Below are 19,386 nucleotides of genomic sequence, written 5' to 3'. Positions count from 1 at the left end.
ATTTTCTGTACCTTTCCTGGTAAGAGGAGAGAAACAGCCAGATCAGCTGGACATGAGAAAGACCCTTCTGGTTCTAACCCCCAAAAGAGAACAAAGATGGCCTTCTGGGACCTATATATAACTTGTGAGTCCCTTCAGCTATAAACCAAGAGGCATAAAGGTCAAAGCAAGTATGCCATAATAGGGGACTGTTACCAGTGTACCCTGAGGATCTCTGACATGGGGTGCTTAGCAAATGGCAGCTCTTGTCCCTAGTATCATCACACCATCATCATTATGGTTAGAATTAGCAACCACAGGGCACAGGATAACCCACTGTGGTTGACATGAGGAAAGGAGGAAAGAGAAAGGGAAGGAGCCCAGTGCCAAAGCAGTCTGGACAGCCCTTCAGTCTCATTGCTTTGGTCTCCTCTCACCTCAATTGCTGGTTTTCACGGCCTTTGTCAAAAAAGCAGAGATAGTAGGTCATCCCTGATGCCAGTTACAGCAGGCTTTCTGGTAGTATGGACCTCAGGAGCTGAAATAAGGGGGAAGGAAACCCCAGTTCCCCAGAATTGAACAGGGGTACCACCATTCACTGCAGAAATTCCCTAGGGAAATACTGAGGCCACAATGGAGAACACTTGATACTATGGAGCTTGGGTTAAGGACTAGCTACTATTTCTGCCAGGGCAGGGTGGGATGGGTTAACCCATCTGTGACAAGCTGAATACTTGTCACTGTCAAAGAATGGACAAATAACTGTTTTTATAATGGAGGGATCATTTTTTGACTTTTCACTGATACTGAGGGGAACACTGAGGTCTCTTGGGTTAACTGTCAAGGCCAAAGCTGCTGAGACAGGCTTTACTCATGGAGAACTTTGCAAAAACAATTATGGAGGTTCATGCACAAAGGTCATGAGTGGAGCACATGGATTAGGCAGCATGTGTGACATGCAAGATACAACCCTCAACCCGTAAATCTACTGCTAATGGGCCCCAAGCTGGCAAGTCATTTGTTATGGCCCCATAAGGAGTATCTGTCATACCTCAAAAAGATTTTCTAAATACTTCAAACAAATTAAATATGGCAATCTGAAACAAAACAAAAATGCCTGTTGCTTGGGGACAATTTCAAGAAGAAATTTATATATTTAAGCAAAATAAACAAAGAGACAGCAAAGTGTTACACCTCCTCCTATTTCCCATAAAATGTAAAAACAAAAAAAATTAAAACAAGAAACATAATAGAGTGTACTTTTCAATTCTCAATGGTTTAATGGGCATGAGAAATTTCAAACCGATTTCTCCATTTGGGAAAATTAGTCTTCTGGGATTTAGTGAATTGTCAATACTGGATATAATTCCTCCACACATCACCATGGACTAGAAAGTGCTTCTTACATTTTTTTTGAACTGATTCAGAAGATGAAAGACCTTGGTGTACTTTTTAACAAGTGGCTAGAAGTATGATATGTTTTTGAGGATAAATAAATCCCCTGACTTGTCACAGGTTTGAAAGTTTAACAAATGAGTCCAAAGCTAATGCTGGCCAAGACAGCTCATGGTTTCACTGAGGCTAGGCTGATTTAAGACCTGAGTCAGGGACTCAAGCAGAAGGCAGGTGGCTGTGGCCTTTTCCAATCAGGCAGTAAAAATGCCAAGTGATTCCTCATAACCAAAGCAAATAAGGGAAGCCCTCGGCTTGCCATGGGGAATTACTCATCCCCATTTCATTCGATGTCACTTGGAAAAATCAAATAAAAGCTGGTTAGTTAATGCCAGGACCGGTACAAGAGAAGATTGGCATTTCTAGGTGCTATGATCTAAGACCTTCAGTCCCCAGTTTTACAAGCACCACTATGGAGCAGCTAAAAAAACGCAGGTCATGCTTTTGAGTACCAAATGTTCACTCTGATGAGTAAAGGCCTCAGAGAGCTGCAGGGGGAGAAAGGCCCTCATCCTCAAACATTTGGCTCCTACAGTGCTGTTCAGTCTTAAGAACTGCAAACTGATCTATGATCTGGGCTTTCTATTCTCCTGTGAAACCACAAATGTGGCCTCAAACACAAAGGCCAGTTTACTTTGCCATCTTCTGAGACAAGTCTACCTCCCTGGGGCCCACTCAAAATATCTCTTGGATAAATAGGGCTTCCCAAGATTCCAGACCTGAGTTAGGGCTTGCTGGATGTCTGACCCTATCTTTGAGGCTGGAAATAATGACTACTGAACATTTTAAAAACTTCCATATCAACTCAGACTTTAGAGGTTTTCAACATGCTGATCAGTGTTTTATTCATTTACATTAAGGTCTCTTGTTTGACTTAAATACTTACATCATTTTCTAAAAAATTAAACATGCTTCTTTCAGCCAACTCCTTTGACTCTTCAAATTTTTCTACTGCTTGTCTGACTTCTTCATCTGGTATCTTACCTACTCGTTTCTTTTTATAATCGTAATCCAGGCGGCGGCCTTCCAATTTTTTCAGGTGGTGCTAAAGAGAGAGGGGGAAAGAGAGAGAGAAAAGTAGGAGGAGGAAAGGAAAACCTCAGAGGACTGTTACATGCACAAAGTGGCATTCCCCCCATTAAAAAACAAAACAAAAAACACTTCATTATTTCTAAGCAAATAGTCACTACTTTTTCTCAGCCTAAATTCCAGAGGGCAGGAACCTGTCCCTGTACTTCTGCTGTGTGCACTTCAGCCCCTGCTGGAGACTGCCTGCTTTACAAGCCCTCAGGAATGTCGGCAGAACAAATAAAGGAAGGGATGGACAGGTGATAAGACAAATGTGTGTCTGTCTGGGACATGAAGATGCAGTATCTCTACTCAGTCCCCTCACTTCAGCTCTACTAACATCAAGATTAACTTCTAACTGAATTAACTATACAAAAAATAAGGGCATTTCTGTTGTCAACTACACTAAGAATATAAAAACACACATTTCTAGTATCTCCCAGAATATTTATGAATCTTCTGTAATTTTTCCAAACAATTACTGAATAAGTTGCATAAAAAGGTAACCTCTGAAATGGAGAGATTTCTAAATGATACTATAATCCTTTTAATGAGCTGCAGCCATGAGGCTTATTAGAGCTGTGGTAGTAAGTGCCCCATCACAATCTGTGTTCAAGCAGGGGATCACAGGTAAAAAATAGTATGGAGCCAAGTGCAGTGGGGCACATCTTTAATCCCAGAGGTGCAGGAGGATCTCCAGTTCAAAGCCAGCCTTAGCAACAGCAAGGCACTAAGCAACTCAGTGAGACCCTGTCTCTAAATAAAATACAAAACAGGGCTGGGCTCCATGGTCAAGTGCCCCTTGAATTCATTCCCCAGTATCAAAACACAAAACAGTGTAGAGCAGATGACTGTTCAGGGAAATGGAGGGGTCTCTCAGAAAGTATGACTATAAACCTTGAAAAACAGATATTTGATATCTAAAGTATATTTGAAAACTGAGATTCCCTCAGGCATATGGGTAACTTGCACTTTTCATTTGGGAGGCTCTGGTTTTGTTTTCATAACAATGAGGTGAGAAGGGCTGATAAGACTGAAGGGCAGAAGCATCCTTCTTGCATGATCTGCTACTTCCAGCAAGACCCTAAATCCCTTTCCATCTTCATATGTACAGCTGTAAGTTAGTCATACAATAAATGAACAGGTTCTTGAACCTTGATTTCTATGATATAGAGCAGAGTTGAGACTACGAAAGGTCTCCTAATTCTTAACAATTAATCATCTAATAATTTCAGTTTAAATTGATACAAATTCTATATCAAACAGCAGCTGAGTAACAAGATGCCTCTAAGGAAATTATTTTGTTCCACTTACTACACAGGGTCCAATCCATGGCTAGCAACCCTACAGACCAGGCTGTCAAAAGTGCAATGTTATACAGTTGACTTTCTGTGTGGCCTTCCTTGGGAGCAATAGAACAAGAAGAAATGAATTTGTTCTGATTTAGCAAAGGAGGTTTAGATATTAAGTGTCCCCCAAAAGCTCATGTGTCAGACAATGCAAGAATTTTTAGAAGTGAAATGATTGTGTTATGAGAGCCTTATCCCAATCAGTGAATTAATCCCCTAATAGGGATTAAATGGGTGGTAACTAAAGGTTGGTAGGGTGTGGCTGGAGGACTTGGGTCATTGGGGGCGTGCCTTTGGGGTATATATTTTGTATCTGGAGAATGGAGTCTCTCTATTTCTGCTTTCTGATCATCATGTGAGTCCTTCCCTCCGTCACACTCTTCTGCCCCCACCTCCAGCCTTGAAGAATGGTGCTGTCTATGGACTGAGACCTCTGAAACCAAGAGCTCCCCGACAACTGCCAAAAAAAAAAAAAAAAAAAGCTGACTAAAACAGGAGGTATCTAGTTTTAAGGCTCTGCATTTGGAAAAGAAGTTTCGGTATCTCCACAACCCAGAATATCACTTCTTCCCTGGAATCATCCATTCAATAACAATTTGTGAGCCCAATCCATGTGGAAGCCTTGAGGGTCCAGCAGTGAAGAGAGCTGATTCCTTACCCCAAAGAACTTACTGCCCAACTACAGACATAGCCAAGCAATGATGCTCATGGCACAGGGAGTATAGAAGCATACCTCACTGTGTATGGACAGAGTACAAAGAACTTCCCAGAGGAAAATATCATCTGAGATCTGAGATGGCTTAGGAAGGAGAAAGACAACAAATAGAGAGTACAAAGCAGAATGTTGCCTGGGAGCTTCTTGCAATTCAGTGAGGCTGGGCAGAGAGTTCAACTGGGAAAGGAAGAGCAATAAGGCCACAGAGGGAAGCAGGAGCCAGGGCCACGTTATTGGATCTTTATTCCGAGGTCAGTAGGAAGCTATCAGGACTGGTATCTTAGGAAGATTGCTCTAGCCATGGCATGGAGAATGGACTGAAGGGACGAACTGTGAAGCCCAGAGTCAAGAACTGCTGTGTTGATGTGTTTCAACATTACTGGCCTGAGACAGCAACACAGACATGCTTTCCCTAAGATGGAAGGAGAGGATGGTACATAAGGGGGCAAAGGAGCATCCCGGTAGGGAGTGGGTGTTTCAGGAGTTCCTGAATGGCAGCTTTCATTTTTCATTTAACCTTTGAGGATTTCATGCACCACCCCCCATATCCTTTACCTTCAAAATACACTGATGCCTATTCAGATATCCAGGACTTTCTAAGCCTTCCTTTCTTCCACATCTCCCCAGTCCCAGAGGCACCCTATGCCCTGGCCATCGCACCTACACATAGGTCTTCTGCTTTTATGGGCCTGGGCCTTTGGCCAGCTTTTGCTGGAGGTTCTGCCCACCTGAGTATGGCTGGCCAGTTTCTCCCCTTCCAGGAGGCCTTCCCTGACCTAGCCAAGCTGAGGGAGATGCCTTCCCCTTGGCATTCCTGGGCTTGTCTCTCCAACAGCACCCATCACAGTGTATTATAACTGTTAGCTGTCTCTCTACCCTATATCTGTGAGCTTCACAATAGTATGTACCTGGACTGGCTTAGCAACATACAGCCAGTGCCCACCACAGTGACAGAACACAACAGGCCCCATACACAATTGTTGGATGAATGAACCAACAAACAGACATCATCAGTTCCTTCTCTGATCCTGGGATGCAGAAATACCTCAGGGTCACTGTGCAAGCAGGGAAGGCAAGACAAGCTCCCATTTCCCTAGCCCAATCTCTACCACACAAGCTGGATCCATGGGGGTTCATTTTTCCCATTTATGATGGATCAAAAAATGTAATATAAGGGCTAGGTTTGTGGCTCAGTGATAGAGCACTTGCTAAGCTCGTGTGAGGCACTGGGTTTGATTCTCAGCACTGCATATAAATAAATAAAGTCCATTGACAACTAAGAAAATATATTAAAAATGCAATCTGATATGATTTTTACAATGGAGTCATTTTGTTATGTGAGAAATGGCTACAGAAATATATGAATATTTAGCCTGGCTTCTAGCTGGCTTCTATGAGACACAGAATTGTAAAGCTGGAGAATTATAGCTTGCATCCACACCAATCATCATGCCCCCATCCCCATGGCAGACATGACTAACTGATCCTAATTGATCCTGGCACTGTTTCACAGTGAGCCCAGAAAAATGTAACAGTTATTTTTCAGTACCCAAAATAAGATGATGATTTTGCTGAGTCCCTACATAAACCTTCTAATGATTTTTAAATATATATACCATTTTATAATTACATAAATATAAACAAGTATACTTACAGCATGGAAAACTTACCCCAATCTCTTTTAAATCTTTGTCTTGTAGTAATTGAAGTGGATCAATAAAAGTTTGCTTTACATTAATATCAAGAGAGTCTTTCACTTCAGCCATGAGTTTCATGGATTCACCAACTTCTATCAATGCATTCCCTTGGATAGAAAATACAAACAAAAAAGGTTCTTGAGGAGAATTCTCTAGGTTAACAGTGATATTTAATAAATTATTTCTGAAAGGTTTGTGGATGATAGTATAATAATGCCCTCACTCTGGGACCTTTGGATCCTGACTCATAAGAAATAAGAAAGGAAAAAATAAAAGACGTTCTGTTTTCTACATTTTCTTCTCTACCTTCTGCACTTTAACCACCACATGAAATAAAAAGTTGACAGACCAAAGCACTTACCATTTTGACCACTAGGTGGAGATAAAGCTCCTTTTAAAAACTAGTACTTCTGGAAACTGGCACCAAAGGTTCCTTAGAAGCTCAGGAATGAAATCTCTCTTTGTAAACAATGAAAGGATTCACTCATCAGGGGCTAAGTATTAACCAATAATGATTACAATAGAAATGAACAAAGCCTCTTCTCAGCTTCTAGCTGTGGGATCTTCTTGGAGCCACTCCCCGAATCCTTGCATCCCTGTAGGTGATTTTGGGTGTTTTTTGTTTTGTTTTGTTTTGTTTTAAGAGAAGAACAAACCAAGCCAAAGTCTGAATGGAGAAATCAGACTCATTTCACAAAACCATATAGCTTTTGGATATGCATAATGTTTTTTTTATTATTAGTTGTTCAAAACATTACAAAACTCTTGACATATCATATTTCATACATTTGATTCAAGTGGATTATGAACTCCCATTTTTACCCCATATGATATGCATAATGTTTAACAAGTAATTCAGTTCCCAGAGAAAAATATATAAGCTACCTTAGGCTAATATGTATTACTGCTAAATGTAGAAATCTTAGTCATTCTGCTGTAAACTTCTTCCCAGCATAAGAATTCTTTTTAAAGCTTCCAATCTTCTCTAAGGTCATCCTGAGCTGCAGGTGTGACATCCTGTCAGCAGGTGTCAGTCTGCTCTTGCAAGGAGGCCTGGGCCAGCCTTGTGGGACTTGGGTAGTGACAGGCAGTTTTTGCTGGATTATGCTCCAGTATCTTGACCCAGTTAATCTAATGTAATTTGCAAGATCCCTGCAAAACAGGTGTCCTGGGTGTTGTGCACAATGTGGTTGCATGTTCTCTAGAAGATGTCCCTGGGAAATTCTGCACTAGAACGAACAATTTTTCCTATACATGGGGGTTTTCCAAGTTGATCTTAAAAAAGATGAAGTTTGGGTTCTCTCAATTCCTTCACTTGAAGACCTGAAGGTCCACCCCAAGTCTGACCTCTGAGTTGTTTCACCTTCCAGTCAAGGGCATAGACAATTTATTTACCAGTAGACAGAAATAGCAAGATCTGTCTCATCTCACTTTTTAAAAAAAGGAAATGTATGAGACAGGACATTGCCAAAAAAAAGTGGAAATCATCACTTTAAATTAAAGCTGGCCGGAACTCCATTTTGACCCACTGGGAGCTTCATTGCTCCTAGGAGGTCAAATTTCCTGAACACAACTCTCCAGAGTTTGCTTCTAAATCTTTCTTAAATGGAGACAGGAAGTGCTTGCCTAGCCTAGAGGCTCTTTCTTGCCCAGTTAGTAGCCAAAATCAATTGGAGGGTAATGCTTCTGACCCCTCTGCCTTCCCTTCTACAAGGGCCCATACCTCACTAGGCTAGTTTATTTAGTTATAACAGAAACATTCTCAAATATGTTTCTCTGAAGACTCCAAAGATTATATTCTGAATATTGGCCATCACCTCCCTAGAATTCCCTCTTTCTGCACAAGATTAGATCTGTTGAATTCCATAAGGATGAGGGGCAGAGCCTCCACCCATTGAGGTCTCTGCACTCTAGATTCTAGCATGTGGCCCCAAGAAGAAAGCATCCATCAGCATAGCTTCTCCCTCAGAACAGGAAAGGTCCATCTGTCCCTGATACCATGCTGACATCAGTTCTCTCCCTTAATCCAAGTTTCTTCAAGTGGCTGGACACTTGGGAAGCTACCAAATTGTCTGGCTGTCACAGCCCAGACACAGTGGCCAGGTGCACAGCAGGAATGTCCTTGGATCTCAGGGTCTGCTAGGCAGCCCCACATATTCTCTCCACTAATGGACCTTCCTGGTAAGAAAAACATCCTGTTGCCACCAACCCTTAAAAAAAAGTAAGAATCACATTTTACTATCCTGAAGGATAGTGCTACCCTCTGTCACCAATTAAATGCTTTAACACTAGAAATTTTTTTTCCCCAAAAGATTTTTTTCTGATTTCCTAGAATTATTACCATGGCCAAATACTTGATCTCTCAACTTCAATACCCTGCTCTGTTAGCACCACATGAATAGCGACCATGCCAGATTCTCCCAGAAGACTTAATATATTTAATTCAATTCAGCCTCAATTTAATGTATTAATTTAAAGCCATCTCAATCAAAATGTAATGAACTCTCATTTTTAATAAAGGAGATTTAAAACGACTTAAGCTTCATCTGAATAAACAGAACTGACAAGTGTGTCCATGTGGTTTTTGTGATTAAATAATTAGAGATTTCAGTAAAGTATATTTTAAAATACTTTAAAACTACAATACTTAAAACATTATGACACTGTGCATCAAAACAGGACTCAGATGGAGAAACTGAAGAGAAAGGATAGAATCAAATGTTAAAAATAAAAAAATCAGCCTACAATAAAGGGTCATCTTCAAATCAGCAGAGAAAGTTGAACTTCCTAATAAAGCACTGAGACAACCAGCTATTTATTTGTTAGAAAACAAAATTAGAATCCTATTGCACCATATCTCCAATAAACTCAGGAGCTTAGGAAAAACAAAATTAAGAAAAGGAAGTATATGTATCAAAAATAGTACAAATAAACATTTATATAATTCTCAGGGGGTAGGGATGTAAAAGATTTTCCAAACATAATGGCGAAGCTTGAAAACATAAAGGAAGACTAATAAGCTCCACTAAAAGAAAAATAAAAATCTTTCTTCCACTAAAATGACCTCGAGCCAGGTAAAATGGCACATGCCTGTTTCCCTAGCTACTTGGGAAGCTGAGGCCAGGAGGATCACAAGTTCGAGGTCAGCCTGGGCAACTTAGTAAGACCTTGTCTCAAAATAAAAAATAAAGAGATGTGGATATAACTCAGAGGTAGAGCACTCCTTGGTTTAATCCCTTGTAATGCAAAAATCAAATTAAATTAAATTGAAAATGACCTCTATATACAAAGTCAGAAGGTAAATGTCTACCTAGGACAAAACTTTATCATCATGTAAGGCAGGCAAAGAGCAACTATCCGACATTAGCTCAAAGACCAATAAAGGAAAAAAAAAACTTAATGGAAGAATAGGCAAAGGACATAAATACACATTCATGAAAACAATGATAAACATGAATACAATTCTGCCTTACCATTATCTCTAAAAGTAAAGAAAAACAGCACCAAGATATCATTTTTATATGCCATACATCAAATTATAAGTTACGTAAAAGTAAACTAAAAACACAAATCTTAAATTTAGAAACTGTGTTGGGGAACACTCTCATATACTCCAGGCAGGATCATCAAACTGGCACAGCCCTTTTGGTGGGTCACTAAGAATACGCTTCCAAAACCCAAAACACAGTCCTATTCTTGAGCCAGCAATTTCATTACTAAGAATTTCCTCTAAAAAAATGTCAAGAAACATGATTTGGGGTATCCCTAAAGATCTGTCAATGAAAAAAAGATTATTATAAATGCTATATAAAGATTTTTTACATGAAGAAAAATAACAAGGGGAAATTTTAGTAAAATACAATTTAAAAATATTTTTAAAACTACAGTACTAGGGCTGGGGATGTTGCTCAAGTGGTAGCGCGCTCGCCTGGCATGTGTGCGGCCCGGTTCGATCCTCAGCACCACATACAAACAAAGTTGTTGTGTCAGCTGAAAACTGAAAAATAAATATTGAAATTCTCTCTCTCTCTCTCTCTCTCTCTCTCTCTTAAAAAAAACTACAGTACTTACAACAATGAGACACTGAATCAAAAGAAGATACAGATCAAGAAACATAAGGGAAAGACAAGAAACAAACTTAGAAAATAAAAATTTGGTCTATAATAAGGGCTCATCTAGTTTACTATATCTAGTAAATGTAAAATGTAGCTGGTTGAAGTATGATACTTGAAATATTATGCTGCCTTTAAAAAAACAATATTGTCAAAATACACTCTATTGTGATGTATACCTAAAAAGAATAAAAAATAAGAATTAAAAAATGTTGCAGAAGATTGTTAAAGCATGGATCATAGTATAGTGGGAAAAAACAAGTTATAAAAGATGTATATATATATATATATATTGTAATCCAGTTTTATTTTTAAAGTTATATGTGAATATACCTAAGAATAAACAAAAGGTATAAAGGATACACAGCAAAAGAGTTTAACTGGGCCTATCAGTGGAAATCATAGGTGATGTTAGCATTTTCCTTTTTTTTCCCCTAAACCCCCTGGAGTGAGTATGCATTACTTTGATAATATGAAAAAATTGTAAAACTGTTGAGTTGAAAGTCTTGTGCACAACTTACAACTAACACAGGAGGTATTCATCCTCAGCTCTGTTAGGAGAGCTGTAAATACTCACCAAAGGTGGAGTCTTCCCCGAGTTCCTTCCCATACTTCAGCATGCAGTCCCCTAGCAAGCCTTCTGTTTGTGGGTATCCAGTGGTCTTCACCTGCCCTCGGATCTTCGACACAGTGTTCAGCATTCCTAGCTTAGCTCTGTATGCTTAAAAACATTGTCATTTGTAATTCCTTAACGTTACAAGGTGGAATGACAGGAACAGCATTTAGCAAATAGCTGCCAGAATCAAGGTTGTTTTAGACAAAATGTCAGAGACCTGAAGCATGCAATTGCGTGACCTATTTCATTTTCTCACATGACTTTCTAGACTCTATCAAGGTGGGTGCTAAGCACACTGTTGCAAAGCCATGGTGGAATACAGAAATTATGGCACATATTGTTGTCTCCAAATAAAAAGAAAGTGTGGCTATACTAAGCATTACCCAGAGTGTTGAACTTTGGAATGCTTGAAATTATCAACAAATTGAAGCCAGACACCAACACCTATGCGGACCATTTTTTTTCTAGGGACCAAACACAAATTAAGGACAAAATTGCTAAGGTGGGTGTTTCAAACTACCAATTGATCATTAACATCCTCATCTAACCACTTCCAATAATTGGTTCAAACAGATGACGGCAAGGAAGGTTGGCCGCACATGCTCAAGAGGCAGAACCAATAGGAGAAGACAGATCCCTGCCATAGTGAATGGCCTTCATTGATGGTCCCCCAGCTACAGTTCAGCTTCCATCCCTAAGGAGGTGATGGGCAGTCACTGCTTCTTACTTTCTTTTCTTTCCTCTGACATAGGCAATGTGTATTTACTGATTTTTGGTCCTGTGCAACATTGTGCTTATGACCTCTCCTCAAGGAGCTCACACCTGGTTATTGGGAGGCAGCATTTAAGCATTGTAATTATGAAAATAAAGTTTGGGGTGGTGCAGGGAAAGTAAAAGATGACAATGCGCTAGAGAAAGGCTAAAATAATCCCCTAAAATGTGCAGAAAGTAGTATCGGCAAAGCATGGAAGAGGGTACACCGATTATGGTATAATTAATGGACAAGGAGTTGGCTGGTTTGACCCAAGAAGAGATTAATACAGTGCAAAAATGAGAGGTCACTATGGAGTAAATGGGACTACCAGTTTAACATCAAGTAAAGAATTTGGAATTCCATTCTATAGGCAAGAGAGTAAAACACAAACTAGCTTATAGTATTTGAGATACTTATTTTTAACATAATCTAGACAGTGCTTCTCAAACTTCAATATATATTCAAATAACCCGGGGATCTTGTTAAAACATAGTCTGATTCAGTAGATCTGGGGTGAGCCTGAGATGCTGTTTCCAGCAATCTTTTAGGGTACATAGATCATGCTGGTCCATGGACCACTCTTTGAGTAGCAAGGATTTAAACACTCGCAGTGGCATCCTTTTAAGCCTTGTGTCTCAGCCTCAAAGCACTTATCCTCTGGGTCCTCAGGCCCAAACGCTTCACTCCCTTCCCCCCGCCCCAACAAACACACACACACACACACACACGCATTCAGCCCTTGTTCCCACTGTCAGAGTGGATGTGGTGTGTACTCAGTGAAGGGCATTAGACTACTTTAGAAGCTGGAAGGGCTCCCGTACTCTTCTTCAGGAATGATCAGAGATCACTGGCCAGTGGACACTTTGATTGCTAGCCAATGCCTCCCTACCCTCTTCCCATGTCAGTTCCTTGACGATGGAGTCTCTGACAGTGTATTCCAGCACCCCAGAAAGCCTCTAGCACAGAGGGGACAATTATTAAACATTTATAGGCTGATATACAGCAAAGGGAACTCATCATTTCAATCATTGATGAGGCCATGGAGAAGATACATTACTATGGTTTTTAAAGCTACTATCATCAAAACAATTTTAAAGCAATTTTTACACTTGCTGTCTTCCCTAGATACATGATACAATTTATTTTCTTAAATTTTCACTTTCTAGATTTTCAGAAAGTTATCTCTGTGCCAATTCCCACAGCCAAAGGAATCGCAGATACTACATGCAAATAATAAATCCCTACAAAGGAAAGGCAGCTTGGGAAATCCACAGACTCAAGGCTTGGGCGCCCTCTCTTGGTTTCTTAGGAAAACCACATCACTGGATGCTGCATAGGGGCCTCTGCATCAAAGATGTGACTGGTGGCTTTTCTGTATTTTTCATGTTTATCACACCTCATCTCTTTAGTATTTTAGCCATAATGTGAAGTCCTTTCAAATTAACATACATGATGGAAGAACATGATCCTTTAGAACAGGATGAGAGTCGTTTTTTTTATTTTAAAAGGAAATAGATAAGAAAACACTTATAAAATGTTTAGTGGATTTCTGAAGCATTTAATAAATGTCTTTGCTTAGCATGCCTTATTGCTAAGAGCAACACTCCATCAGATGATACCAACCCAAAGTCCATAGAGGTATGTGCTTTGCTTCTCACCAACTGTCCACTCTCCATTGCCACTATTCACTATTTTGGTCATTGGAGTTTTTTTGTTGTTATTTTTTGTTTTGTTTTGTTTTTTAGTACTAGGAATTGAACCCAGTAGTGCTCTACCACTGAGCTACATCCCAAGCCTTTTTTATTTTATTTTTATTTATTTTCAGTTGGGGTCTTTCTTGCTAAGTTGCCCAGGCTAGCTTCAAGTTTGAGATCCTCCTGCCTCCTGAGGCACTGGGATTACAGGCATGAACCACTATGCCTGTAAGATTCAACTTTTAAAAACTGAATAGCATTATTTGGACCTAGTGGACATTGTTTCTAGATCATGTCAACCAAATGTCAAGTAAATAGGGGATCGTAGCATCCATGACAACCAATAAATAATAGAATATTTCAATAATTTCTAACATTACCTGGATTTGGCTGAAGATATTCAGTGGTTTTTGAAAGAATTTCTGCAACAGCTTTATTGGTAACATCTATTTTCTTAAAAGAAGACAAAACAAGTAGAAATGTTAGTAAATGGAAGACTTGATAATTCTCAGAAGAACAAATAGAGATGTAATTTTTATTAATTATGTACTTCTAACACAATCATGATTATTTGAATCTAAATGAATGCTTGCAACCTTTTGAGGGAGGTAGCAATTTCTTGGTTTTTAATGTTGGACCATCACTTCCTCCCAATGCCATTAGAGAAGCCTAATTTCTTTTTCTTTTGAACATTAAAATGAATATTAATGTAATAGTGCAGAACTTGGAAAATCATTCCTCTTCATTCAATGACTTCATAGACTTGGAGATCTCTCAATACCAAGATGCGACATGAGCCAATCTCTCCTCATCTGCTGGGTGAACTTGAATTTCTGTGCTTATGTAAGAAGGATACCATAATAATGACTCATATTAGAACTACCTCAGAAACCAACAATAAGATAATCATAAATCATCGGTGATATAACTAAACCTATTTATTTGTGCTACAGTCAGAAGAAGTTAACTTCAAAGTCCAACCTGTCAGATTAAGATTGAATCTTTTCTTCTGAAAAAAACATTCCTGAACTTTCTGACTGCTAGTTAACAGGGAACTAATAAGAAGACATACAATACAGTTAAATATGCAAATTTCCATAGCTCCACATAAGCCAATCTTATGTGCTGCATTTGTAATTTTGTAAGCCCACAAAAATGCAGTGTTAAGAATTTAAAATAGCCAGGCACTGTGGTGCATGCCTGTAATCCCAGTGATTGGGGAGGCTGAGGCAGGAGGATCGAAAGTTCAAAGCCAGCCTCAGCAAAAGTGAGGTGCTAAGCAACTCAGTGAGACCTGTCTCATTAAATAAAATACAAAATAGGATTGGGGATGTGGCTTAGTGATTGAGTTCCCCTGAGTTCAATCCCCAGTACTGCCCCACACAAGAAAAAGAATTTAAAATAATCTAAATTATAATCAACAGTTGACTCACTAGATAAATGATAAATTGTATAAACATCCACATAAAAATCACTCTTTAGTCATAAGGAAAAATAGATAAATAAGTAAGATGTACATGTTCTGGAGAGATGCCCAAAAATGCATTGCTAAAGAAGGTGATGAGCTGCAGAGTGAATTCTAATAGGAAAAAGTTTTATGTTTGTAATTTGAAAAACTACAACCTCGTCAGTCACAAGCTTTCAATCATGCAGTCTCATTCAGCCTGACATTGTATTTGTTCCCCTTAGCTCAATGCCTAAAATTTGGAGTACCAGAAAAATATAAAAATATAAAAGGACAGTACAGAAATGACAAGAAATGAATCAAAGCTTGTATCACTGATAATCATACACTGTGTGTGAATGGCCTATGTTAATAAAACCTAAATTAAAGATGAAAAAATCATTTTATATAAAAATTACTAAATTTGTGAATAAGATTCATAAGTTCTGCTTAAAATTTAAGAAAAATTAGGCTGCAGATTTATTAATTTAATCAATTAGATATTAATTAAAACACAGTTCAGAGTACTCCTTTTGATGTATTCAGCCTTCTTTGGATGTGAGGAGCCATGAGAAAGATAAGAGGCAGCCTTCAGAGATGACAATGAGAGGAATTAGCAGGGGAATAATTTCTACTTTAGATCCTTCTGGATCATTTTTTAAAAGGCCAAGCAACTGGGGGCTGGGGCTATAGCTCAGTGGTAGAGCACTTGCCTCATATGTGTGAGGCACTAGGTTCGATCCTCAGCACCACATAAAAAATAGATATTAAAAATTTTTAAAAAGGTTTCCTGTTCACCCAGCAGACTGGAAAACACTCGTGATTCATGAAAATGCCTAGTACAGTGCTTAAAGATCAAGCAACAAAAGACCCAAAACTTGTCAGGGACTATAGGCCCTGCCATGAGCATAGTAGAGCTGTTTCCAACTCAGGCTAGGCATCAAAACTGCAAATAAACTCTCAACAACAACAAAGAATGCCCAACAAACACGTGATATAGGCAGTCAGGGTTGACCCTGAAAAAACAACTCATGTAGTTTAAAAGCAAAGAATCAAAAACAAAACCTCTGTCTTAGAATAAACAAATAACTGTGTGTGTGTTTGTGTGTGTGTATGTGTGTGTGTGTGTTCAGGTTAACAAAATGCTATGCAAGTATCTTGGCAAACCATCAGGAAAAAATAGAGGAAGTAAAGAGGTAAATATTATTTTTGTAAAGCCTATGGGGGTGTAAAGGCATGTTTGTTGGTTGGTTAAATCTGGAATTTCCATTTAACGTTGTCACCTTGCCCATGAGCTTGTCCTAAAGCTGGTGTCATGAACTCCCAGGCCCACCTCTGACTTAAAGGGCTCTTAGCAGCCCTGGGTGCTGAGGGCTATTTAAGTGTTTGTTAGGAAAAAAATACCAATGGTAATATACTCTTTCTTTTTCATTATGTCATTTTTTTAATTTACTTTTCTTCCTCTTGGTCACACTTGGTTTATCATTTTATGGCTTTAAAAAAAAAAAAAGCTCTTGGCCTTATTGCTTCTGTCTCTTTGTTGTTACCGTTTTTTATTTTATCAAGTTCTCTTTTTAACCATATTTATTTCTACTTTCTACCTAGAGTGATATGATTTCCTGTTATTTTCCTATCTCTTGGACTGCATGAGTCATTCATTTTTCCCCAACTTTTATTTTTCTATTAAATGCATTTAAGATTTGCCCATATATCACTGCTCTTGAACAAAGAATTCTGTCACTCATGAGCAATTGTAATTTTACTTTTCATTTCCTCTTTAAACTAGAAATTGTTTCTACATGTTTATGAATTTCCAAACATTCAGAATTTGGAAACTATACTTTCCATGTAATTTTTGCATTCTATGATTTTTACTTTGGAAAATTTATGGAGTTTTTTTTTTCCCTGTACATGATTGTTCCAAAAGAATGTGTTTTCCATTTGGGAAATGCAGATGTCTCTATTTATTTATAATCACAGTTAATAACCATATTTTATGCATGAGCCAATTGAATCTGTTATGCTATGACAGAGGTATGTGATGTCCTCTACTCTGATTTTTGTCAGTTTGCTATGTATTTCTGAAAGCTTTACCTTACAAATTTAGATGCTATCTTATGTGGTGTAAAATGATTTATAACTATTATCATTCGCTGACACTGACTTCATTTTCTAATTTTTTAGCAAAGCTATTTTTCCATTGATGCTTTTTGCATCAAATTTTCCTTTGATGTTACTATTTCTCCTCTATTTTTGTATGGTCAGCATTTTTCATGGGGTATTTTTTTTCATTACTTTTGTCATTTCTGTATGTTTTAGCTGGATCTGATGCTATCTAATGTATCTCTTTCAGGAAGTCTTTAAAATTTCTGGTCACATATTATATATTTTCATGTTTTTCACTGTTGAAATAAAACAGATAACAGATTTTATATTTATTCTGTTAGTTGTTGGGATTTCTGGAAGGAAAAGGAGATAAACAGGGATCTTGGTCCATCAACTGCAACTATAACTCCTGAAATATGCTTTTAAATTTAACATTTGAACTGAATCATCTTGTTTGTAACAAGGCTACCCATACTACCTTTGTATATCAAGAGATTTCTTAAAGTACTTTCAGGTATTTCAATGATGTGAAAATGTTTCCATGGTTCTCAAATTACAATTTTTTTTCCCAAAATCAAAACCAAAATAAGTTTTTCCCTTCAAGGTATTAATATTTCTAGAAACTTAATATCTCTCATTCAGAAATACCAGAACTCCCTTGGAGGACAGGCTGTCCAGGGTCAAGGTATCCTGAAGAGATTCCTTCCCCAGTACCTGCTGACATCTCCCCTACCTGCAACAGGCTGGCCTTATGTTATGCCTGAGGACAGAAGCTTCCCTTTATCTCCTCCCTCTTTCATCTAGGGAGTCTAATTATTAGAATAAGGGTACTGTTTAAAGAGCCTAAGACAAAGGGTAAGGAAACTAAGTGCTCCTAGGTCAGCCTCTACATAGCTGACCAGGAAACATGTTAGGGGATAGAGATTATACAATCTTCTCTGGATCACATTACAATCATTTCTGTACCGAGCTGGTCATATTTGTCTAAATTATTGCAAACACATTAATATTCTGCATAATTCTTGCAACATCACATGAGGCAAATAGAACAAACATTATCATCTTTCATGACACAGTTGAGGAAAGATGAAATTGCCTATCCAAGTTCATAATGCTAGCTCTAATGGCAAAACCAGGACAAAAGTTATTTGCTGTATAGATGATGCAGTATATAGGGACAAAATATGACAGCAAATCCGTTGATACATATTTGAAAGGTGCTGTCCCAGAAACAGATTTTGATTTTCAATGATACACAGGACCATTACTCACAGTACCTGCAAGATGACCCATCTTTTGTGCATTCTGACTTGTGCCCACTAGAGGGAACCAATCAGCCACATCCCATTTCCTTCCTCTGCCTGCCTAGACTGGAAGTGGCTCAAGGGAGCCTCCAGAATTTGGAAGTGTGAACGTGTTGCCTTCTGGATTGTACCATCCATACCTACATGTAAACATCCTAGTTCCACTCTAACATCCTGTAAAGCACATCTTACATCACAGCAAAAGTCAGTTTCTCATACTTGTTAAACGATCTCTTAGAGAACCTTATAGAATGGGAGAAAATCTTTGCTAGCTACTCTTCCAACAGAGAATTAATATCCAGAATACATAATGATCTCAAAAAATTTAACAACAAAAAGCCCAACTAATAAATGTGAAAATGAGATAAACAGACCCTTTTCAAAAGAAGAAATACAAACGGCCAACAAATATATGAAAAAATGTTCAACATCATTAGCAACTAGGGAAATGCAAATCAAAACTATGTTGAGATTTTATGTCACTCAAGTCATAATGGCAGCCATCAAGAATACAAAGGATAATAAATGCTGGAAAGGATGTGGAGGAAAAGGAACACTTTTACACTGTTGGTAGGATTGGGTTTTTTTTAATTTATTTTATTTTTGCATATGTCCCACAGTTTATTTTTCTCTAAAAAAATAAACTTTAAAAATACCTTCAGGATTATATTTTTTGCTGACTTATATTTATTCCTTTTAAAAAACTCTTCTACTTAGATATACATATGATAGTAGAGTGTATTTTGTCATATTATACATACATTGAGTATAACTTATTCTAATTAGGATCCCATTCTTGTGGATGTACATGATGTGGAGTTACACTGGTTGTGTATTCATATATGAACACAATGAACATAGGAAAATTATGTCCAGTTCATTCTACTGTCTTTCCTATTCCCATTCCCCCCTTCTCTTCATTCCCCTTTGTCTACTCCACTGAACTTATATTTTTCCCTCCTCACCACTATTGTGTGTTAGCATTCTCATATCAGAAAGAACATTTGGCCTTTGTTTTTTGGGGATTAGCTTATTTCACATAGCATGATGGTCTCCAGTTCTATCCATTTACTGGCAAATGCCATAATTTCTTTAT

General features: G+C 38.2%; 1 protein-coding gene across 2 annotated transcripts in view; it reads right to left on the bottom strand.

Moving 5' to 3' along the window:
* The window catches only part of Sh3gl3 (SH3 domain containing GRB2 like 3, endophilin A3), a 153,196-nt gene that overhangs the window by 34,277 nt on the left and 99,533 nt on the right, over positions 1-19,386 (bottom strand). Inside the window, exons 3-6 of one of the 2 annotated variants that reach the window (XM_046438911.2) lie at positions 13,817-13,889; positions 10,950-11,093; positions 6,234-6,367; positions 2,318-2,476 (exon numbers count right to left, since the gene is read on the bottom strand). In XM_046438911.2, coding sequence (XP_046294867.1) covers positions 2,318-2,476; positions 6,234-6,367; positions 10,950-11,093; positions 13,817-13,889 — 510 coding nt within the window. The remainder of the gene's footprint in view (positions 1-2,317; positions 2,477-6,233; positions 6,368-10,949; positions 11,094-13,816; positions 13,890-19,386) is intronic. The other variant, XM_058577571.1, reaches the window with a different exon arrangement.

Source organism: Marmota monax, unplaced genomic scaffold (genome assembly GCF_021218885.2).
Source record: "Marmota monax isolate L192 unplaced genomic scaffold, Marmota_monax_Labrador192_F-V1.1 WCK01_AAM20220418_F8-fsc00005, whole genome shotgun sequence".
In the NCBI taxonomy this organism is placed as follows: Eukaryota; Metazoa; Chordata; class Mammalia; order Rodentia; family Sciuridae; genus Marmota; species Marmota monax.
Note: the sequence above shows the minus strand (reverse complement) of the source record. Positions and strands in the feature narration are given on the sequence as shown.